This window comes from Lathamus discolor, chromosome 13, assembly GCF_037157495.1.
Source record: "Lathamus discolor isolate bLatDis1 chromosome 13, bLatDis1.hap1, whole genome shotgun sequence".
NCBI lineage: Eukaryota > Metazoa > Chordata > Aves > Psittaciformes > Psittacidae > Lathamus > Lathamus discolor.
This window is the reverse complement of record NC_088896.1, coordinates 6,607,050-6,630,808: the sequence shown is the minus strand read 5'-3', so window position 1 is coordinate 6,630,808 and position 23,759 is coordinate 6,607,050. Positions and strand designations below refer to the sequence as shown.

Sequence of the window (23,759 nt, the reverse complement as noted above, 5' to 3'; positions counted from 1 at the left end):
CACTGCTTCTTCAGAAAGCTGGAATGAGGCTTCCTCCTGGCCCTCACAGGCTTTACTGTGCTCCGCTTTTGCTCAGGAGCTGCTTTTTAAGTCTCACCACATTCGTGGGTGTTGATTACTTTTAAAACCACTCATTTTGATCAAGCTGAACAGAATGAAAAGAACTGGAGGGAGCATGAACCCCGCAGCCTGCTGGATCCAGCAGCACCGCTTGTCCCAGCCAGGACACTTGACTAATGAGGCTTTTGAAGCAGCAGCAAGTTCAGATGAAGAACTGAGAGAAACTTGAGTGTTTTCTCTCCAGAAAGTCCTAAAACTTGCAAAAGATGAGGCTTTTCATAGGTAGGTTTGAGCCAGCCCAGCTACAGGGGAGGCTGCTGAGGGTTTTCTTTTACCCAGCAGGTTTCTGAGTCAGGGATGTGGCTTGCTCAGGATGCTGTGCTTCGAAGGCTCCTGCATGGAGCAGGAAGCATTTCCAGCTGCAGGGCTTTGCTGGTCCCTGGGTCTCGGCTGCTCTTCATCCTCCTAGAAGCCACTTAAAGCATCAAATTGCAAAAGTCAGCCCCAGATTTTGAACCCCAAAGGTTTGCGATTAAGAGCATCAGCTTGATGTGGTTCTGCCGCTGCTGCTTGGAGCAAAGAGCACCCAATTCAGGATGCAGTTGGGACCCGTGAGGAGGCTCCCAGTTTTCAGGACACTCGCATCCATCCCAGAAAGCCCAGCAGGCTCCTGGGAGAGGGTTTGGTGCAGCTTTCACTGCCGCTCAGAGGGGCTGCTGCTGTGATTGCACATTGGGTAATTGCATGTGCAAATCAGCCACTTACACGGGCAATTACCCCCCAGCGCAGAGGGCATATCTCCAAGGTGCTGCTCTTCAGTGCGAGAGCGATCAATACAGGCAGAGGGGATGAGAAAGCAACATTCAGCTCTGCCTTTCTCTTACTTTTAAGGACGAAGTGACTAATACCTGGGGAAGGAACAGCCTTTGCAGTCACAGCAGGAGATTGCAGCAGGGACTTCCCATAGGCAGTCCCATGCCAGCCTTTTCTTCCACATCTGAACCAGGGAGCTGAAGCAGCCCCTTGATCAGCCTGGTACAGATGAAGAGGTGTTCAGAAGAGCCCTGCCTGCCTGTGAAGTGAACTGGCACTGACAGGAGAAGGCCACGTGCTGGAAGCTTCACCCAAAGCACCCAGCAGGCACCTTGCTTCTGGGGCTGCTGCAGCCACATGAACCCAGTCTGACGGCATCACCCTCATCCCATTTCCTGAGTTAAAGAGCTCTTCAGAAGCCATGCAGGTTTAGATGCAGCAGCGATGGACTGCGCCATCCCTTTCTCTCTATGAATACAGCAAGGCTTCCTGCAGCATATTTGATCCCTGAGATTCAGCACTCAAAACCAGGAGGGAGCAAGACATCCTTAAGGGTTGTTTATGATGGGTTCAGTGGAGCTAACTCTTTAATATAGCCTTCAACAGAGGGAGGAAAAAATGATAACAAACATTAGAAGTGTTCAGGAAGCAAAGAGAAAAAGCAGCGGTGTCTGTTTCTGCAGGAAGCAGCTGCCAACCACCTCCAGCCCCAGCTCGGCTCAAATTGTAAGCAAAATATACCACAAGTGTTCAACTTTCCTACAAAGTCTTTTAAGAGGCCCGTTACCATTACAGTGAGCAAAGCATAAACAGGGCTCCACAGACTTGGCCAAACAACTGACTGATCCCAGAGTAACAACAGACCTGCACAACCCAAACACGGGATGATGCACAGCCCTGCTTGGAGAGAGCAGAAACACAGGCATGGATCCAGAGCCCTGCTTGACCCTAGAGAAGGCAGAGAGGAACCCTGTAAGCTCCTAAAGCACCAAATTATCCCAATTTAAAGCTTCTCTCATAGGAAAACAATTAACCACTGGGGCTTTTGTTGTTTTGGGGTGGTTTTTGATGAGGATGGTTTAAAGCACATCTTCATCTCTAATCCCTGGGGATGCAGAGATTCAGGGAAGTCCTTATCTGACCAAAGTCAAAACAAGCTGGTCCTGCAGCAAAGTGGCTGGGGATGGAGACAGCTCTAGCTGGGAAGCATGTAGGTCTCAATTTGGGGCTCCCCTCTTCCCATAGACTGAAGAAGAGGTGTCTGCGCCCTGCCCTCCAGGGGGTGCTGGGTCCTGAAATGACAAGCCAGGGCACATTTCCATCCCATAGCTCCAGTTCACCAGCCCAAGCCTCAGCCAGCACTAAGCTGCAATCACTTCTGCATATTTTTGGATGTAAACAAGTGTTTATCTTTGATACATCTCCATCTTATGCTGGGAAAGGTCGAAATCGTGTTGAATCTTCCTTAGAGGGCAAGAGCTGGCTCGCACTGCCTGCTCACCTTCAAGTGTGCTCTGAAAAGTGAACTCCCCAGATCCTCTCCTTTAAAATAACACAGCATAATTACGCCATTCATCACTTTTTTCCCTTTCCCTTTCCCCATGCAACTCCGCAACCTACAGCCAAAGCCGTGTTTCACTAAGCTGAGTTTTGATAATACAGCGCTATTCTCATCTCCAGCAAGTTTTACTGTAATTACAGAGATGTGTTGCAGACATTACACACTCTACAATTATCGCTAATTGCATTACATTGTCACAAAGAAGTCATTTACTCTCCATGAGCTCATGAGATTGGTCTGGACAGTTTAACAGAGCTGAGAAGTACTTAATGGCGTGACACGAAAGTGGCCGGCAGCGCAGCAGGAGCAAGCGCAGCACCTGAGCGATTCTCCCTGCCCTCTGCAAGCGGCAGATTTGGGGCAAACACGCACAAAAAGGTTTCTCTGCAAGGTTAACCTCTGACAGGTCCAAAAACTTTGCAAAGAATGGGGAGGATGAAATGCCAGAAGGGTTTTTGGAAGCCTCTCCTTAGACTGGTAGTGGTTGGGAAGGGTTTCTATGGATGATGTGCCCATGGGAGCGTACAGGCATGCAGCACATCCCACATGTCCCCCACTGTGACATGCCTTCCCCACCCAATATCACACACACAGGGTTTGCCTCTTCTCCTCTTCCCTTACCATCACTTTCTGCATCCCAAGGGAAGGGAAGCACCAGGGAAAGCAGGAGAGCAGGAGCCCAGGACCTGCTTCCCTCTTCCCATGACTTGCACAAAAAGGGGAGGGAAAAAATGGGAAGGCAGTAGCAGAGCTACGTCATTGTGGTCTCCAGGGCCTCATGGAAGCATCATTTTCGAGGTCTCTTCCCTTGTCATTTCACTGGGGAACCTGGCTGAAGCCCTTACACAAGACCTACGTAAAAACAAGATGCACTTCATCAGGTATCCAGCAAATACAGCAGATTTGAGGATTGCCCTGGCACATGCTCTCCTTTAGGGTAATCTGTGGGAACTGCAGGGCTGCACTCAGGCTGCTGGAGGAATTTCCCTCTGTCTGGTTGGGATTTGCCCCTGGAGTGTTTTTTTCTCTTATTTTTACTGTGTTTTTTACCTACATCTTGAGTCTAATAAAGGGCTTGGGTCCCTTTTTTTTCCCCTCTGCTACAGCACTGACCCATTCCTGCAGCCCCCTTGGCTTTTCCTGGTCCTTGGCCCTGCTGGGGATGGCTGAGGGAGCCTCCAGGATGCAGCGATGCTCCGAGTAGGATGCAGCACTCCAGGATGGATGGGCAAGGGCTGCAGGAGAACACAAGGGCATGAAAGGGAGCAGAGAAAGTTAGCGCAGGGGGAGAAGAGGCTCTGCTTTGTATTTAAATCCAGTTCGATCCTTTGCCAGCTGAATTGGTTTTGACGGGGCCCAGATGGGAACAGCTCATGCACATGAAGGAAAGAGCCATCATTTAGTGAGAGGCAAAGCCAACATGGCAGGAGTCACAGGAGGGGTCAAGCTACAAGACCGCAAAACCCCTGCAACAAATAAATGCCTCTGCGCACTCCCAGGGATGTGAGAAGAATAGAGGGTACCCTATCCATGCTCTGCATGGGAAAGAGGTGGCTCTCACACATCCAAACACCCATCCATGTGCAGCAGGTGATTTGATGATTGCTTAAGCAAAGTGCAGCTATATTTTGAAATAGGAATTGTTTCTGCTGATGTCCCTCTAAACCGAGGTACCATCATGGGGCAGGGGGGGTTCTCTATAGAAGCACATCAAGGATAAACTCCAGCTCCAAAGTCTTTGCAAGCTCAACAGGGATGGCCAGGACCGGGCTGGGAGGGGAACACAGCAGCACCCAGCACCATGCCCCCCTCAGCCTCCTCATGTGGATGCCTGGCCTTGCTTGGGTCTGGTTCTTCATCCCACCTAATTCTAGTGTGAGAAATAATAAAGAACTAAAGAGTACACCAGGTAGCTTTAGCAGGCTCCAGCCCTTGGCCGTGCTGATGATGTTTACAACCCTGCCAACTGGACACCGAGTCCCACTCTGTCCAATGCTCCATCACTGCAGCCCCTAATGTTGCTCAGACACTTCAGGAGGAAACTCTGAGCCTTTTCCTAAGGGCTGTAAAAGCTGGAAAGCAGCTTTCTGCAGAAGATGTGTTCCAGGGACAGTTACAGCGCTTGGCCTTTCTGCCCTCCATCTCTGCCTCCAGTCTGTGGCTTGAGCTTCATTACATCCTTTGGTCTCTGTAGCACCCCATGGCAATGAGTTTTCCCAGGCCAAGGATGCACTGGGAGCCCTTGCACCTCCTTACTGGTTTTACTGGGCCACTGCTTTGGCTCTCCCAAATGCCTGCTATGACCCTATGGGGCCAACAATGGACCATAAGCAAAACCTGAAGTGCTGCCCCTTCTTGGGGCACACCAAACCCATGCCAGGTAAACAGCCCAACGAGGAGGGCCCCCTGCTTCTTTCCAGGAAAATCCAGTAAATTCCATTGCTAAACTCTATCAGAAGACGAAAACCCCACTGTTTTCCCAAAGGAAAGGCGGGGAGGGAAGCGAGGGCTGGCGAGAGATTCATGTGTCAAAGAAACTCGGCTCTCTGGCTGGGGGCCAGGGACTTTTCATGTGGATTTCCAGCCTCCGCCAGGAGACTCTCGGGTGCTCAAAGATCCTTTAATTCAAACCAGGTTCCTCTGAAAGGAAAACACTCAAAAAGGCAAAACTTGGTCTTTCTCCCTCAAGAAAAGAAGTACAATAATGAGGGCAATCATGCACACTGCAGTGAACTATCCTCCTGGCACGCCGCTCCGTGCTCCCAGCCGCCCGCTCCTCCACCACCTCGCCTGATGGAAACCACAACCACCATCAGGGCTGGAGGGAGAAGAGCCAAGCCCAGGGCCCTGTGAGGAGCCCCAGGGCATGGGCTGGCCGCAGTCCACCACAAACAGCTTTTGCCACCCTGCCCTGCTCTCTCCATGAGCTGAGCATCAGCTCTCCCACAAGCTATGAAGAGGACCGCTGTGATCCAGATGATTACCCAGATGGACAATACCAACAGCAAACAGTGCCAGAAAGCTCCAGTCTTCAGGGCTGCAAACCTTCCCTCAAATCCACTACATGCCAAGTATTCCATAAACAACATGAGAGGCGCAGGAAAAGGGAGACCCATTGCACCGGGCTTACCCCGCGATGACAATGAAGAAGTCCAGGCGGTTCCACGTATCTCCCAGGTAGCATTTCTTCCCAAAAATCCCCAGGGCGATCATCTTGACGATCATTTCCACGGCAAAGAAGGCAAAGATGAAATCGTCGAAGCTCTGCAAAAGAAAGGAAGGGAGCAGGGATGCTCCTGCGTCATTGCATGCACAACACTAGGGCAGAGGAGAAGAGACCTGAGCTCAGTAAGGTCTCCTCTTGCACCACCAAGAGCCAAAATCCCGGAGCAGAGGCAGCACTGAGAGCAGCCACACGTCCTCCCCCAACCCAAGACTTGCCAACACCACACATAGCGCTTGGATAAAGGGACAGGTATATTTTGGGCTCACTATGGATGGTTAACACTCCCCAAGCACTCTAAACAAATCTTGGTTACATCAGGGCTGGCACAGGGGCTTTGCCTTACGACACACGTGCTTTCATATAGAATCACAGAATGGTTTGGGTTGGAAAGGACCTCAAGATCACCCAGTTCCAACCCCCTGCCATGGGCAGGGATGCCTCACACTAGACCATGGCACCCAAGGCTCTGTCCAACCTGGCCTTGAACACTGCCAGGGATGGAGCATTCACCACTTCTTTGGGCAGCCTGTTCCAGCGCCTCAGCACCCTCACAGTAAAGAACTTCTTCCTTCAATCTGAGCACCAAAACAGCGCTCTTTAAGTGCCGATGTGACCCCAGTGCAGGCAGGACCTAAACATCCTGAGGCCCCCTCCACCACACCATGCTTGGTACCTGGAGGATCCTGCAGCGCGGCGAGTCGCAGGCGATGTCCTCGCAGGGGTGGAACATGCCCAGTGTCACGCAGTTGAGCAGGATCACCAGCATGCTCACCCTCTCGAACCACCTGCACAGAGCCCATCAAGGAAGCAACAGACCTGGACGAGCATCCGCGAACAGCCAGCACTGCATCAGAAGGGTTATTCTGGTCTTTATTCAAGGCACACACCAGCTCCTCGAGGTCAGACTTTGGGTTCGCATGGAAACCTGCCTGCTGTTTAGGTACACGCACAGCAAACTGATGGTGCGCTCTCCCCATGCTCACATTGGAGGCTATAGCTAATGTGAAAGCCACTACAGCATGAAAGTTGCATGGCAAGAGTGCTGAGCACTGATGGGATGGATTAAAACATTAAATTAAAAGAACTATGTCAACTTTTAGGAAAAAGAAAGAAAAAAACCCCAGACACTTAATTTCCTCTCCTGGCATTTACGGAAAAGCACTCTAACAACATCACAATTTTCTATTAACCATGTTAAAGTTTATCCCAGGAGCGTTTCCCTGAAGTCACTGCTTGAACTTTTCATTCCCAGTCCAAATTAAGACTGTCAAAACCATTAACTAACTACCAAAAAGCCTTTAAGACTATGAGGGCCAGCAGAGCCCATCCTTACCCTGGCTGCTGCCTCTCGGAGCAATTTTAAAGAGCCAAACTGCTGGGACACACTTTGGATGCTGTTACTTCTGGGGCAGAATAAAGTGCGCTGCTGCAGCGCATCCTCATGGGGATGGTTCAAACCTGGTACCCGATTTCTGCATCCTTCTAGGGAGCATTTCTTGCCTATGGCACAGAGATGTCAAACCCAGGCGCTGGTGCAATGTGGTGCTGGGGTTGTCTTCCAACCTAGCACAGAAAACACCCCATCGACTGCCACAACCCACAGGCAGTCGGGGCCACGCTCCCGCCTGGGTGCAGGCAGCAGCTTCCAGGCTCCAGGAAAATAAGCGTGGCTCTTGCCAGACAAGAGCTTTCGCTGCAACGCGGTAGCGGGTGGTGTTTGGGAGCCCGTGCTGTAGCGTTATCAGGCTGGGGAAGAAGAAGGTGAGGATGAATCAGCAGGTGCCACCCTGCCGTGTGCGCGGGGTTGGAGCTGGCAGCTCCTGCCACCCATCCTGGGTGAATTCCTGGGAAATCACATGGGGCTGAGTCACGGTTTCATTGTCAGCAATCTGGATGTTTTAATCGGAAGAAATGTTTACAGGATATCAGGACAGACATTCCAGGTTGGAATATTTAGCCCAAATATAGTCCTGTGGGGGCAGGCCTGGAGGGCAGCTGGAGGAGGGGGCAGCATCCAGTGGGGATCCACAGGCATTCCCCAGCATAGGGGGCTGGAAATCATCCCCCTGCAAAGCCAGCCTCATCCAGAGCTCTGCCAGTGAGGAACTGCAAAGCCCTTCAGAACATAAAGAACAGGTGAAAAAAAACCCTGTAAGATCCCAAACGGTGACAACAAACACGTGTCTGCAAGGGCTGTGCAAGATGCTCAGCAGGGAAGGGAGGAGGCTCAGGAGTAGCTTGCTTGGTTGGGTCAAAACCTGCAGAGACAGATGGATGCTTCCCCAGACAGGCAAAGCTACGTGCAAAGTCTTTAGTGGTGGTGGAGTAGACCCTGCACTAGGGCTGGGTGTCCTCCACGGGCTCCATCTCAGCTGGCCACAAGACCTGGGTGATGCTTTCGCCACAGTGGGCAGCTGGTTGGTGCTGGCTGGGATTCCACGCGAGCAGAGGTGAGCTCACAACCATGATGTGCATCGGCTTAGAGCCACTTTGATCTCATCTGCTCCCTCTCCAAGACCTAGAGCAGCCCTAACACACACCCAGGACGGATGAGTAGATCCAAGCTCATCAAAGCCCCATGTCCAGTACAAAGGGCTGAGCCTCTCAATGCCATCAGCATGCTGGCACCAGTGACTAACTGCAAGCAAAGCCTTAAAAGCTCTCTCTTAAAAGTAGCCAGGAGAGTGCAGCCCCCAGGATGCCACAACCTGCGGGGCGATGTGCAGCCAGGAGGCAGATGTGGGGACGAGCACCAGATGTGCACCCGCCAAAGGGCCCCTGCAGTGCCCGCATGTAGCATCAGTCCTTATCTATGTAAACACCCACTGCCCAGAGCGAGGCAATGGCAAATGCCCTCCTCATCCCATTGCATCCCTGCAGCTCTGCCTATGCCACCAGCCCAGGGCTGGTCCCTGCCCTCCCACACTCCAGCTCCCCCCTTGCAGTAACAAACCTCCTGCAAGCAGGAAAACAGCCTGTGGGGAAGGAGAGGGACCCGGAGAGCAGGAGGGGGGGGGGTATTTTTCTGCTGGCAGGTTTATTTTGCCCAGCTTAAACCGCAGACCCACTTACCAGCATATCGCTCCCTCGAGCAAATACGTTTCAGTCCAATATAACACATCACCCTGATTAAACATTCCCGGGACAGGGACCCTGGCAGTGCCGAGGGCGGTATGTTAATGCACAGCTGATACATCAGAAGGCTGGGGAGGGGGAAGGATATTTTTTTTTGCCTCTTTTTCTTTCCATCTGAATGAAACTTCAAGCTCTTTCTTCTGCTAATGGGATTTTCAGAGCCACGCAAAGTGCTGATGGCTATGGCTTTGTACCGACCCTCCTTTGAGCTGAGAGCCTGACAAAGGGAAACTCTTCAATTAGCAAAAGCAGAAGGTGCTTTATTGAACGCTGCCGGCTGCTGCTGTGTGGGCAGTGAAGGGGCAAAAGGGGCTTTGGGAAGCACTAGAGACAGTGGCTGCTCCTCAGCCAGCAGCTAAGGTGAGGAGGCGGAGGCAAAGCTCAGGGTGAAGGGCACACTGAGCTGAGCCCACAATCCATGCTGCATGAGATAAATATTTGCTCAGGCTGAGCAGGCAGGATCCATAGGGCTGATATGTAAAGTAATAAAGGGGTTCACGTGCACACAGCAAGTACAGCAGCACACAGCAAGTAATCACCCTGTACACTCCGTACCTTGGGTGTCAGAGTCCCTCCTTTCCAGGGTCACCTGCTCACTCATTCTACCATCAGGTTGGTCAAGACAGACAAAGGGCTCACGGATTCTTTTCAACTAAAAGAAATCTGTTTCCGCTACACAGAAAAATCCAATGACGCTTTTGTTGCAACCAGACTCTTCAAATTCACAAGCTAAAGCACCAAACCCCCCCCAGAAAATACCCAGAACTCACTCGCTTGTTTACCAACAGCATCCTTTGCACAGAGCAAGAGCCCTCAGCCCCCTTCACACCACAAGCCATCCCTGTGCTACCTGCCTGCACTCGGCAGAGCCTGACCTTTCCTAATTAAGAGGCAAGAGCCCCAGATTCAATTAGCCAGCGCTACCCAGCTTAATCTAATTGAAAGAGGAAGATATTGCATTACGCTTGCGATGATTTGGTTGCAGAAGTTTAGATCAAATTCACCAGCAAGTGAATTAAATGCAAAGCTGTTGCTCGAGGGCAGCGCCAACCTAGAGGACTATGGGCTCGGTGCTAGGTCCATCAGCAGCACAGGCTCTCTGTGCCGAGCCTGAGCACACACTGCTCTTTAGATTGGGGATGGGGAGAGCAAGCACCACTATGCTGCAGCATCACCCATCCCGCAGAATCATGGTCCCTTCGCTGGGGGAACCAGGCACCCAGACCAATGGGTACAGAGGGCAGAGTATGGTGATGCTTTACAGGGACACTCTCCTCCAGAGGATTAATACGAATTACCTACCTTGGCGCTGTGCTAGTTCTAGGTGGCTTCTGCCATTCCCCCTCTCCTCCTTCCCTGCATCCTCCTCTTTCCTCTCCACCTCCTTCCATGACCCCCTCCTCCAGCTCTCCCAAAGCAGTGCCAATGCTCCAGCAAAGCAGCAGCTCCAATAGAATGTGTTGCTGCCCTGCCATTGCTGGAGATGGGGTGGGACCCCCCCAGAATCACAGCCAGTGTGATGGAGAGCTGGGCTCCATGGGCAGGCTGGGGACCAGCGCTTGGGCAGCCCTGCAGTAAAACTCAGCCACAGAAATGCATCAAACTCTGAGTCCATCCAGGTAACCCCTTGGCTCGGCTGCCTGTTTTCTGGCCATGGAGAGGTCAGTCAGACCCACAGACCATAACCAGGTCCCTCGTCACCACCCACAGTCTTTTCCCTTGTGCTGGGCGAAGCCTCGGCTCGCTGGGACGGTGGCTGGTATTTGACAAATGTGCCGACAGCACTGGCAAGACCTGGGAATTTTTGTGCAAATTGATGTGAAAATTGGGTTGAAATGACAGCCTTCCCCTGCAGCGTCACCAAGTCCCACCAGCTTAGGAGTGACACTGGGATAAGCTGCAGACGTTAATGAGAGCGGAGTTTTAGGATTCATTCATATCATCAATTCCAGAAATAGCCCCTTTGACAGGAGCATAATGGGACTTCCAGGGTCTGGCCTTTTGGGGGGCTGGGAGGAGGCAGGGACTGAAATCCTAAAACATTAATTCAGGCAAGGAAAGTTGGAAGTCTTCAGAATTAATCTGCCTCATGGATGGAAATAGTAACCCTTTCCCAGCCTCTGGCTGCACCGGGCCAACACAAAAAGGTTCTTCATGTCAGACCCAGTTGAAAGGTTACAGGATTCCCATCACAGTCCTGGACATTCAATTGGATTTTGGTTTTTTCTCCCATATTCCATAAACTGGCTCCCATCTTTTGCTTTTAGCATCTACAGGAAACATTTGCATCCCCTTGGATGTTGCATGCTAGAGGTGCTCTCAGAGCATCTTTACCGGGTGAATCCACTTCCCCAGCTTGCAGCTGAGCACTCACAGGGATCTGTCTCTGGTATGATCCTGACACAATCTCTATTCCATGAATTTGCCCTTCCGGGTGCTTTTCCAAGCTTGGTACCTCCCCTCCCTCCAGGGAATACAAGGGTGGGATGAAGCAGGGAAGATGCGGCAGGTTTGCAGCATCACAGTACCGCACCAGCAGCAAACCTGCTTTTTCCTGATGGGGTGGATAACACACTGCAGGCACGGCAGCCCCAGGTATGCTCATTGCTTGCATGTGATGAAGCGTGCACCTCCTGCCCTGCCACCCACAGGGATTGATGCCAGGAGAGCCCAATCGCCAGGGCATCCCTGGAAAGCAAAGCCGAGAGGCGCTCCTCCAGTGGGGCTGCAGCAAAGGGGGTTATAGATTCAATAGAGAGTATTTCCATGACCAACGCATGGCCCATCCTGCATCACCTTATCTGGGAGCCTGAGGACACACTGCTGGGACTTAGGATGACCCACTGAGCCCAGCACATCCCCAGCCGCAGGCACTGAGCTGGGAAAAGCCAGACAGGGAGCATCCCTGCCTCGTCACTGCTCTGCAGGTCTTCAAAACGCTTCCCTCACAGCACAGATAGACCCAGGAGATGATTTTAGTTCATGCAGCTTCACAATTAAACCTGGGAAACCAAAACAGGGCGATTATTCATGCCAGTGTTTCTGGAAATGTAATCTCTAATGTATTTTCCCTTGCAGATGTTCCAGGGGATGCAGCTGCTTCCCTCTGCTCTGCTCCATCCCTGCAGGACCACGGCTACACGATGGTCCCCAAAGGCCCCATAACGTGCAACGGTGACTGTAAAGCCCAAAAGTAGAGGCAAAAGGGGATTTTAGGGAGTAATCATCTTAATCACGTTATCATTTTTCTCTCAAAGACTTAAAAATTGCACTGTCAGTTGCAGGCAGGAGATGTTCTTCTCTGCCTCGGAACGCAGCCACCTCTTAAAGGGGGATGTAGGATTTGCACAGCAACACAGAACCACCCTGCTGAGCCGCCCAGGTGATGAAGAGAAGAATGATGCTGCATTTAGAGGGGATGAAGCCTGATGAAAAAAGACGTTTTGTCATAGAAAAAATCCTGACAAGGTTCTTATTTGCCTTACTGTTTCAGACCTGTTTCTCTATCACCTTTTAGATTTGTACTTTAAGGGTTTTTTCCAGCAACCAAAAGGGTTTAAAACCTTATTGCTTAAAGAGAGAGAAAAAAAAAAAAAAAGAAGATAAAATCCTGCAAGCTGAGTGTCTTGCGTAATCTCCAAACTTCAGGAGCTGGAGGTTTTAAGACAAGCCCTGTATATTGCTTGCAATTAACTCCTGAGCTGGGAGGGCTTGGCCAGCCCAACCATGGGACCAGCATCTGCAAGGGTGGGTGCTTTAAAAAGTAAAATGAAATAGAATGTCAAGCAAGAGCACTTTAGGCTGGATTTATTCTGGCTTCTCATCCCCGTCCTTTGTTCCTCATCACGCCCCCCTCAGCATCACAGAACAGAGAGCAAGAAACCAGCCGAGAAATGGACTCGCACGAAGGGCAGGACAGTGCATGGCCCTGCTGAGAAAGATGGGCCCGGGTTGAAGCGCACAGTGCTGGAGCTCACCAGCTATTCCACCAACTGATGCCAAACACCAGGAACATGACCCTTATTGCCCAACGTCACCAAAGGAAGAATAGAGGAGAAGCAGGTGAAGTCTCACTCACCCAGACCGAGCCCAACAGAAGCTCCAGCTTCCCCCAGCCTACATCTCCCCCTGATTTGGCACCTTCTGCTGACATTTGGGTGGCTCAGGGACGGGTTCTCCTCCCGCTTGCCCACCAAAGCAGGGTGATGGAGGCAGGAGCGTGCTCTGCCACACACGTGCCTGTCCCTGTTCTCCTCCTAGACCCAGCTCACAGCTCAGCCTCCACACCAGTCATCACCTCCCCCATGATGGAGCCTCTGGGATGTGCTCCCTCCCTGAAGCTCACACGTGGCATTAACAGAGATGTTGTGAGTAGTAAAACCCTTCCCAATGGACTCTTCCTCTGCAGGAGGGACCCAGGGTTACCAGTCATAACACAACGAATACGCCAAAGCCACTACTGGTGCTCCATACTGTATTTAAGACCTTTTCTCCCACCATGCCTTATCAAGTGCAGAGTGGATAGACACTAACTCCCCGTGTATATATATACTTTTAAACTTACCCACTGTAAACTGTCCCTCAATAGCTCCTGCCCTTAAAGTTCAGTGGAGCAGAAGAGTGGATGCTCAGCGCAACACATCCACACCACCCACAGTGCCACCCCACCATGATGCACAGCCCCAGCCGTGGTTCATGATGTAGGAAAACCCACGGAAACCCAGGTAAATGCTGCAACACAGGCAGAGGCATTCCCCTCATACTCATGCACAAAGGCACCTCATGCAGAGTTGCCAGAGGCTCTCTCTCCCTAACAGACTTGGGATATTTGGGATACTATGAAGTTTCTACCATCCCTGATTCTGTTTGCTGCATTACTCGAGACAAACACTGTTATGCAAGGTTTCCTAAACAAGTTGCAGTGAAATCTTTGTAACATCCTACACCGACACATAGTTGGGATATGTCAAGTATTTGTCTTATTTTGTTCCTCCTTTGTCCTTTTTTTAGTCTCCTACTTTTTCCCCCTTGGAAGTACGCTGGTTCCCATGGAAACAGTGATGTTATGGGTATGGACAGAGCTTCAGTGACGTCCACAAGTTCAGTATAAAAGCGGATTTATGTAACAGTTGGTGAAATGAAGGAATTGAGGAGATGATGGCTCTGCATGACCACACATGTGGCATCGGTGCTGCTGTGCCAGCAATGCTGCACTGGGCAAGCAGGTTCACACCAAAGCAAGAAGGAACAGGGCAGAGATGAAATCCTGGACACATGGGAAGGTGAATGAAGGTAAAATGTGCCCTAAACATACATATCTATAAACATCCTAAACATACATATCTATATTTTTATATTCATGTATTTCCTTGGAGAGCATCTCTCACCCGTCACTGCTAGAGCAGAAGGCAGAGGGGGGACCAGGGTATGGGCTAGGTCCTTGTTGTTGCCCCAGCCCCAGAAGCTGGCCAGGATGAAGGCCATGGAGCAGCAAACCCCCTCCAGCACTGGCAGGCAGTGCCTGCCTCTGTAGCCAGGGAAGGAGATCCCTTCTGAGCCAGGCTACCCCTAACAGGGAAGGGGAGCATCGCCAGGAATCTCCTGCAGGCTTCAAAGCCTGAGCAACACAGGCACATTTCCTCTTTTTTGCCAGCCTGTGGTTTAAATCCCTTCCTAGGGCAGCGCACATATGGAGGGGATGTCTTTCCTCCTCCTCCTCCTCCTCCTCCATTGGTCCCCGAGGAAGAAGCTCAAACACCTTCCAAAATGAGACATTACCATGCCCAGAGATGCCACATCAAACCCTCTTTCTCCCCACAGAGGTTTTGCTGGCAGGCACCATACCACCCAGAGCCAACCCCCCCAAAATCAATGTATTAATAAGCCGGGGAAGCGACAGGCTGATTACAGCCCTGCTCCATCCCGGGGACGTGCTGGTGAGAACAAGCCTGTGCTAATTGTCTTGGCAGCTTCTCCGCTTCTCTTACAATCCCCAACACACTCTGGGAAGCCTCAACAGGCTCTCTGCCCCATCACGGCTGGATTAACCCCCCTTGGCTAGGAAAACCCTGCACCCATCTCTGCAGAGCCAGAATATTCCCTGTGATGCTAAACTACTCCCTGCCAATATCAGCAGCCCACCCAGTGCAGGTGATACAGGCTCGTCGCATCCTCCCGCATCCCTCTCACTGGGGACCACTCTCCCCAGCCGCTCAAGCACCCTGAATTCAAACCCAGATCCAGCCTATTAAATATACACAAGCAAGTGACTGAAGGATTCATCCATGGCAGGGAATGTCAGCAGCTGCAGTGAGGAATGCAGAATGGGCAGCTCTGCAGGATCAACAGCAGCCACCGATTAGCTCAGTGCTTCCCTGATCACCCAAGCAGCAGGACGGCACCAAGGTGCGGTACCCAAGTGAGGACCACAGAACCCTGTGAGCCTGGGGAGAGGCGGCGATTACAGCCCATCCTTGTGCTCACTGTGATCCCAGCTGCAGCTGGAGCTCAGGCAGAGACAGGGAATTCCCTCTGCTGACTGAGGGCCAGGGGAAACCTCGGAGAGAAGAGCTGTTAGCGAGGAGCTGGGATGCAAGCAAGCTGAACACATCGGCTGCATCATCATCTGAAATGCATGACCCATATCTGTGCCTGTGCCCGCCCCCCAGCCCATTCCAGTCCATCTGCAGACACCCAGGTTAGAGATACTCATGGGTGGGATTTGAGAGACAGGGAAATTGGGGTGTGGGGCAGAAGGGATGCACCAGAGCAAACCCTCCCACAGCAGCAGAGCACCCCCTGCATCTCCTGCATCCCCTGCAGCATGGCAAAGCCCTCAGCCGAGACCCTCCACAGCCACCCGACCTACAGAGTCCTTACCAAGCCCTCCAGAAAGGTGAGGAGGCACAGAGACATTTCAAAACCCCTTCCACCAAGCATGGAAACACATCCACCACACCAAGACAAACACCTTCCAGGGCCTGAGAGAAGCTCAGGCTCTGGGGTTTGTCCATTTTGTGTACAAATAGGCAGCCTGGGTATCAACAGAGGAAAAGGGGAGAGATGGGGCTGATGCAGGTGAGCCCTGTCTGCCCTGCTCCAGTATGAACCGAAAGCACCCAGCTTGCAGCACATCTGCACATCTGCAGCATATGGGTCCTTCTTGTCCCCAGCCAAGTATTTTAACTGCAGAAGGGAATGAGCTCAAAGCCCCTGAGGAAACCTGGCCAAGCCTCGCAACAAACTCACAGGACAAATCCAAGGACAATCCCTGGCATCATTTTCACCCTATGGACCAAGACAGGGCAGAAGAGCTAGAGGAACCCATGCCCCACACCTCTCCCTTACCCTTCAGTGGTGCCCTCACCTGAGGACACCAACCAGCGGGGGTCCCAGGAGCTTCTCAGGTTTTCCTTAGCCAGCGCTGGGAATAACTTACCATGCAAAGCTTTCCTGAGAAAACACCGCTTTGGGGTGACTCAAACTACCCACAAATATTTGTGTGTGTTTTGTTACATGGCTTCAAGTTGGGGGGGGGGGGGAGGGAATTAAATAATTAAAGAGATTATGTTTTCAAAGCCCAAATATGATGTTGATTTTCCAACTGGCCTGTTCCAGTGTTTCACTTGGAAACAGAGCCAACATTTCATTTCTAAAAAAAACATAAATCAATGCAAAACACAGTATTTTGTTGCAGGTTAAGTACTTAATTAGGCAGAAACCATCTTACACGCTTCAGAGTTTGAAATCCATGATTCAAAACCACAAAAACAGGGTTTTTCAGTGTAAGCGCCACAGAGCTTTCACAATGGGGACGGGCATTAAGGTCATTTTGCAGGTGGAGAAATAGAGGTTGAAGCCATGCTCGCCCTCAACCCACTGCCTTTTCCCTGTATGGAAGAGGTTGCTCCTGCTCATGGCACACAGGGAAGGAGCAGCCGGTTTATGACTGTACCAGGAGGTGCTTGAGGAGCCCATCTGCGGGAGATGCTCGAGCCATAAGCTGATGCGCCTGACTCAGTTCTTGAGGCGCCTACAAGTAACTTTTGTCTGCATGAACTGGAACGTCTTGACACCACGTCAGAGCCACCATGACTAAAAGCCATCACGAGCACTGGGTTGATGCGCAACGACTGGGTGCAGCAAGCTGCGGTCCCCAGGGCTAAGCTGTCATGGGAGGGGGAGCTGGAGCACTGAGGACTCCAGTTTGCTTCCCAGCGCCTGGCGATGTGCTTGTTCTCATTGCCCCCTGCACAAAAATCCATGGTTGGGAGCTCATGAATTAGCATCTCAGTGGCAGAGGGAGGAAGATGCAAGAAGACAGGGTTGGGACGGTGCTCGGTATGCCATACTGCAGAGCTGAGCTCCACCATGGCATTTGCACAGACATGGCAGGAGATGCCACCACAAAACACCTCCCAGCCTCACATGTTCGTATAAGCAGCCCAACACAAAAAGGGACAAGACCAGCTTAAAAGCAGGATCCACTCCACACACTCAAACCCAAACCCTGGACTGAGCTCACACGTGATGTCCTACACTTGCCGTATCCCACTGCCTACTGCTACTGCCAAAAAACCACCAAAAGTAGATACGGAGGGTAGATGTTCAACCCCAAGAAGCAAAGAGGGGTTTGTGTGATGGAAGTTGGATGAAATAACTCAAGGTTCAGGAAAGACCACAGAAAAAGGGGCTTTTTTGTAAAGGTTATGGTGCATCTGATAGATTTCTCTTGCAGGGATGACACAGCCCCCATGGTTTCCCTTCCCTATGCAACTACAAAAGGAGGTGGCAGTGAGGACTTCGGTGCTACCTGCATCCCACACTGCCAGCCATGGAGAAGGGGCTAGAGCCAGCCAGGTCTGTACCCATGTCTCCCACTCCTATAATACCCTCCTGCCCCTTGGGCACCCTGGTTGCTGCTTGAGGCAGCTCAGGCTTGTGCTCTCCATGATCCCGGCATTCCCAGGGGAAACAGGCCAGTCCAGCCTCCCCTCCAGGCAAGGAAAGCCAAGGAGAGGGAGACTTGGCTGGCAGCAAAGGCAGCTCCCACCTTCCCAACAGGCAGAGCACAGGCTCTGAGCTTCCCGGGGGCTTGGGGCATCGCACGGGTTCGGTGCTTTCAGCAGCAGTGACAGCGCGTTGACATCTCCCTGCAGAGATGGGAAGCGAGGGCGGACAGGGGGTGTGCACCGGGCTGGCTGCCTGGTGGTGACAGGGAAGGGGAGAGGAGGGGACACAGCACCACTGCATGGAGCAGATATTAGCCAGGAGCAGTCAGCCTGCTCCCAGCGTCTGCAGATCCTCCTGGGGATCCCGAAGTGCAGCTAACCCAGCAAGGGAGCTGCTCTTCCAGAGGATAACATAGCATCACACAATGGTTTGGGTTGGAAAGGACCTTAAGATCACCCAGTTGCAACCCCCTGCCATGGGCAGGGACACCTCACACTAAACCAGGGCACCCAAGGCTCTGTCCAACCTGGCCTTGAATACTGCCAGGGATGGAGCACTCACAACCTCCCTGGGCAACCCATTCCAGTGACTCACCATCCTTACAGGGAAAACTTCTTCCTTTTATCTAACCTGAACACTCCCTGTTTCAGTTTGAACCCATTACATAGACAAGCTTATCAGGGGACAGGGGTGTATTCAAGCACATGGGGTAGCGCCCATGGGGATGAGGGGTGCAGAAGATCCACAGGGGCAGCCACCCTGGTGCTGCCAACAGCCAGCACCACCAGCAGCGATCCAGGCAGCACCCTCTGCCCAGCATAACTCAAGTCTATTAAACACAAAACACCCCATTTAATTAGCATCAGGCTTCATCAGCAGCTGACAAAAGCCAGGAAGCTCAGAGAGTGGGTAGTACATCGTCATCTGTTTCTGACCCACACAGCTCCTCCTGTGCTGGCATCACCGCCAGCGTAATGTCACCAGAGCCAAACCTCAATGAAGGAAGAGCAGGGACTGAGCCATTGCCATCTTCTAGTGCCCATCACCAGTTCATAACCTGGCATGTCAAATGGATTTGTTCCATTCATTCATTCCTGCAGAATAAGCCCCAGAAAGCACTAAGCCCCAACTGCCCTGGGAGCTGCTTGGCCTCGGAGAGAAACCAGGCAGCCACAACCATCACTTCCAAATCTCATCTTTGCTGGGAATGAGGTCGGTTTGAGCCTATCTGGGTGGAAATTGTCGCTTTGGGGTCCTGCTGCAAACCCTGCCAGGAGACCTGACCTTCACCATCAGCAACGCCCAGGCTAGGACAGAGGTGGGAAACACTCAAGCACCATCCCTTGGTAAGCAGCCCTCCCTCCCTTCCTCTCTAAACCTTTACCAGATCAAATCTGGACCCAGGCACAAGGTGAGCCCTGCTCCCATGGCCAGATCCAGCCCCACACACCACTGTGTCCTGGCACAGCCCCAGCCTGCTCTGGAAAAGCCAGGGCATTTGACCACATCAGGAGCTTTAAAACCGAATGATTCCTAATGGATTTGATCTCAAAGGCTTAGTGAAAAATGCACTGAAACCCCCCAGGTTCCCAATCTCATGCACATCACCCACACTAACTTTGGTTTTGGAAAAGCAACAAGGACAACCTTTGGCAACCCAAAACCCCCGGAGCTGCTAGCTCCCAGCCCATCCGATCACATCCTCATTGGGAACCCATATCCAGCACCAAGTGCTGCATACACCTCCCATCCCAGCATACAATTACAGGTTCAAGGTGCAAAACTCAGCTCCAACTGCCCGCAAGGCTTACCAGGCAGGAGAGAGGACACGACACAAAGCCAGCCCTTTAGTTTGGCACAGCGGAAATGCGATGGTCACTCCTAAGATCCAGGTCTGGACTCAAACCTCAGCTTTTTCTGATTTTAGTTTAGTTTCTTGCTCCCCTCCCTGGACATGACTCATCCTGGGGCAGCATCTCCAGCCAGCGTGCTGCTCCTGATGAGCTGCTATTGATTTACTCCATGTGCGGACAAGCTTATTGGGGAATAAGGGCGCCTTGTTCCTCTTCCAGGATCCGCGTGTCTCCACACATGGAGTTAATCGAGAAAGAGCTCTATGTGTAGGCAAGCACCTAACGAAGGCACACAGCCCTGGCACCTTCCACATCCCTGCCCCAGGGCCTGAGTGATGCTCAGTGGGTGCTATAGGAGTGGTAGGGTTGGGGTGATGGCCTCGGGGCAGCACCCTGCTCCCCCAGCCTGGACACAAACATGGGCCCCCCCAAAGCCTTTCAAAGGGCAGCTCCTCCCAGCCAGCCCCATGCTGTGGCAGTAAGGCTGTAATGGGAGCAAAGCAGGCTTTAAAAATTAATGTGGAACAAAAGAACTTCCACAAAATAAAAATTGCAGTTTCTTTTCCATTAATAACATATTACAAGCCTCCCTAAAGAGGCTGCAGGCTCCAGCTCTTGCCCTTCTCTGTCCTGTCTCCCTCTCCATCACTGCTCCCTCTGCACTTTCCACTTCTGCTATCAGCGCTCCGAAATGGCTGAGAAAGCTCCAAGTTCCCCGCCGCTGGTAACCCTGATCCCGTGTGATTTCATCATCTGCCCTCTAATGCAAAATGGATGTTCTAATTCTAACTAATAAAGTGAAAAGCAAGAAAGAAGCTGAAAATAAAGCCATCAGGCACGGGACTGAGCTGTGTTTGTCTTCTTCCTAATTCCATTACTGCTTTGAAACGAGCTCTAGATATTACTGCTCCCTCATTAACAGCTGCTCCAGTTTCCCTTCAAACCCCGGAGACTGGACCCTAATGAATCTTGTAGCTTGAAGAAGGGGGTTTTTAACCACAACAGCAGCATCACGGATGGAAACTTGGATTAGAGCATCTCATGGAGCTAATATTTATCTTGAGGAGACAAGATAACTCTGGCGGAGGAGGCGCAGAAGCGCGCGCACGCACGGAGCCGAGCGGGACACGGATGCTTTCAGGCACTCACAATCCATTTACACCTCATAAAATTCTCATTGCTTTTCCCTGGAACAAGTGCAGTGACTGCACTACCCCTGACTGAAAATGCCAGGATATTCTGCAGCAGACGGCAGGAGCACTGGGTCCGGGTGCTCCATGGGTCCCAGCACACTACAGGAGCGTTTGATGCTCAGGAGGGAAGCACTTTCTTAGAACCAGGGGTGTCAAATGCCTCGTTTTATGGCATAGGAGATTCTGGGGTGATTTTGGACTCCTTCATAACACTGCAAGGTGCGACCAAACCAGGTTCTTCAGGGCTCTGTCCTTCCTCATGTCCCTGTACAGGGCAGTGCTCTCGGGTGTCCCCACTCTTCTCACTGAGTGCTGAGCTAAGGACAAACAACTCTGGGGCTTCCTAATGACTGTTGTCAAGCCCAGGGAAACCTGCCCAGCACCAAGCCCCTTCCCTCAGCCCAGCACTACAGGCAGAAACACCCCATGGGTACTGCCCTCGTCACAGAGCCTGGGGCATCGCTGCAGGCAGGGGCTGTGAGGTTTCCCTGCCTGCATCCCTGCCACCAGGAAGGGGGCACGGATGAGCTCAGCACTTCATTACCCCACATGCACCCAGTGCTGAGGGTCTGGGGACTCCCATCGCCCCCTCCAAGCCGTTGCCAACCCTGTGCCTGCTCCGACACTCCTGCCTTTGGCTGCGAACAGTTGCTCTGACCGTGCTCGAATGCTCCGGGGACAACGAGCGCTGCCAGCAAATACATTAGTGAGAGCAAAGCAGCTGGGGGGAAGGAGATCAGCTCTGCGCATCTTGCCAGGCTGCTTTCCTCCTGCCTTCCCTCTCGGCAACTGTAAATAAGGAGGGCTGAGCCGGATTAGAGGTTACTGCCCCGATTCAAGGGTACTTCTGCATGTCCTAATTCATTTTCCCCTGATCTAGCGTTTCTCATCCCATCTGTGCTGCAGCCACGATTCCTGCTGCCCCGAGTGCCAACAGGCCAGGAGATGCATTTCAAAAGCCCCTGGGAGGTGCCATCTCTAAATGGTAAGAGAGCAAAAGAGGATGGGATTCCCATAAGAGGAGAGAGCACCAGGAGGTCCATGCTGTCCGTTCACTCACCTCCACCAGGATGGGTCCCACTTCCCAGCAATGCCCACGCCCCTGCAGCATGAAGGATCATGCCACCTGACTGATCAAAATGGGAAGAGAGGAAAAGAACAGGCATGGGGCCACCAGGCAGGAGGTGAAAAGCAAAACACAAAAGCTTGGGGTGCCTTCTCCCCACCAGTGCTGGCAAATATTGACCCAGCACACTGCCTGCACCAAGGGTGTCCAGCACTCTGACAGTGCTTGTGACCAGGCAGGGTGCTGTGTGCTGCTGGCACTGCCGTGACCAAAGGAGCCAGACCCATGCTTCACCCCTCACCTGCCACCCCCTGAGCTCCATCCCAAAGCAACGCATGTTTGAGATGGAGGAGCCTTGGGAGCATCTTCCAGCCCTGGACACACTAAGCCCATCTGTCCTCTTCAGAGGGAGGTGATTTTAAAGGAGGACTGTTCAGCCTGGAGAAGAGAAGACTGTGTGGAGACCCCAGAGCAGCCTTCCAGTGTCTGAAGGGGACCTATAGGGATGCTGGGGGGGGGGACTCTTCATTAGGGACTGTAGTGATAGGTCAAGGGGTAACAGGCTAAACTTAAACAGGGGCAGTTTAGATTGGATCTAAGGAGGAAGTTCTTTCCTGTTAGGGTGGTGAGGCACTGGAAAGGGTTGCTCAGGGAGGTTGTGAATGCTCCATCCCTGGAAGGGTTCAAGGCCAGGTTGGACAGAGCCTTGGGTACCACAGTTTAGTGTGAGGTGTCCCTGCCCATGGCAGGGGGTTGGAACTGGGTGATCGTGAGGTCCTTTCCAACCCAAACCATTCTGATTCTATGATTCTGTGACAAGCCAGGCATAAACCCAGACAATGCAAAGAAGATGCAAGTGTCGGGCTTGGGACCAGCATTTGGTCCCAGGAAACATTTACTGCAATTCACACTCATCCCATTGCACAGACAAATCCTGATCACAAAGGAGAGGCTGGTATTGTACCATGTAACTGATATTATCTATTGTTCTTGACAAAGAGATGAGCACAAGTGACCTCAGGCCTGTTCAAGAAGGCAAAACACAAAGGCAGGTATTTTGCCCCATCCTCACATTGCCACCCTGCTGGCATCTCCCCATGGATCCCAACTTCCCCTCCACCACAAGCTGCAGGGCTCAGGGAAGCAGCTTCCAGCCTGGGCAGGCAATTTGGAAGCAGTTCCCACCTCCTGGTGCGAACCAATGGCCCCTATTTGCCCCCAGGTCCAACCTGTTCAGCTCTAGGATCCCAGCTAAGCCCTCCTAATTGAAAGCTCAACTTTGCAAGCATTTCACTGCTTACTCCCAGCAAGATTGACCCTGGAGACCCAGCAGAGTGCTCAGCTGAGCGAGAGATAGCGCTTTCCTTTCAAGGATTTGGGGTTATATTTGGGCAGCAGGAGGACGAGGAACAGAGCAGCACCCTCAGCCCCACCACCCTGAGGTGGCCCATGCACTGCCAAAACTGTCCCAGCACCAACTTCCCCATCCAAGGGGCTCGGATTCATGCGGGTGCTTTGCTTATCTCATTTTCCCCTTTCACCACCTAAGCCATTTATTACTAAATAGATTTCAGAGGTTGGGGAGTGATAATGGGGCTGAAAAGCCTGGATCTGCTTTTGCTTTCCAGACCTAGATGGATCCAGGCCTCCAGCACTACTGAGGGCACTGAATCCACTCGGCTAAAACAAAGCTGCCCCAAAGAGAAACTCTTTGTTCTTATCTTAGGCTCAAAGAAATTCAGATAAATCCCCTCTCATTCACTTCATCATCTGCTCCCTTAGCAAGGCTCGCGGTGGCAATGCCAAATTAAAGGAAGGATGCTCCCTCTCCAGACCCAGGCCACCTTTGCAGACCTATGAAGCCAGACTTGCTGCAGGTTCTACCCCAGAGACGTGACCA

At 52.0% G+C, this 23,759-nt stretch overlaps 1 protein-coding gene across 11 annotated transcripts in view; it reads right to left on the bottom strand.

The window, feature by feature from the left end:
* The window catches only part of CACNA1G (calcium voltage-gated channel subunit alpha1 G), a 138,887-nt gene that overhangs the window by 87,481 nt on the left and 27,647 nt on the right, over nt 1-23,759 (bottom strand). For all 11 annotated transcript variants that reach the window (XM_065693235.1, XM_065693226.1, XM_065693228.1 and 8 more), the window contains exons 2-3: nt 6,334-6,445; nt 5,565-5,698 (exon numbers count right to left, since the gene is read on the bottom strand). In XM_065693235.1, the coding sequence (XP_065549307.1) occupies nt 5,565-5,698; nt 6,334-6,445 (246 nt within the window). The remainder of the gene's footprint in view (nt 1-5,564; nt 5,699-6,333; nt 6,446-23,759) is intronic.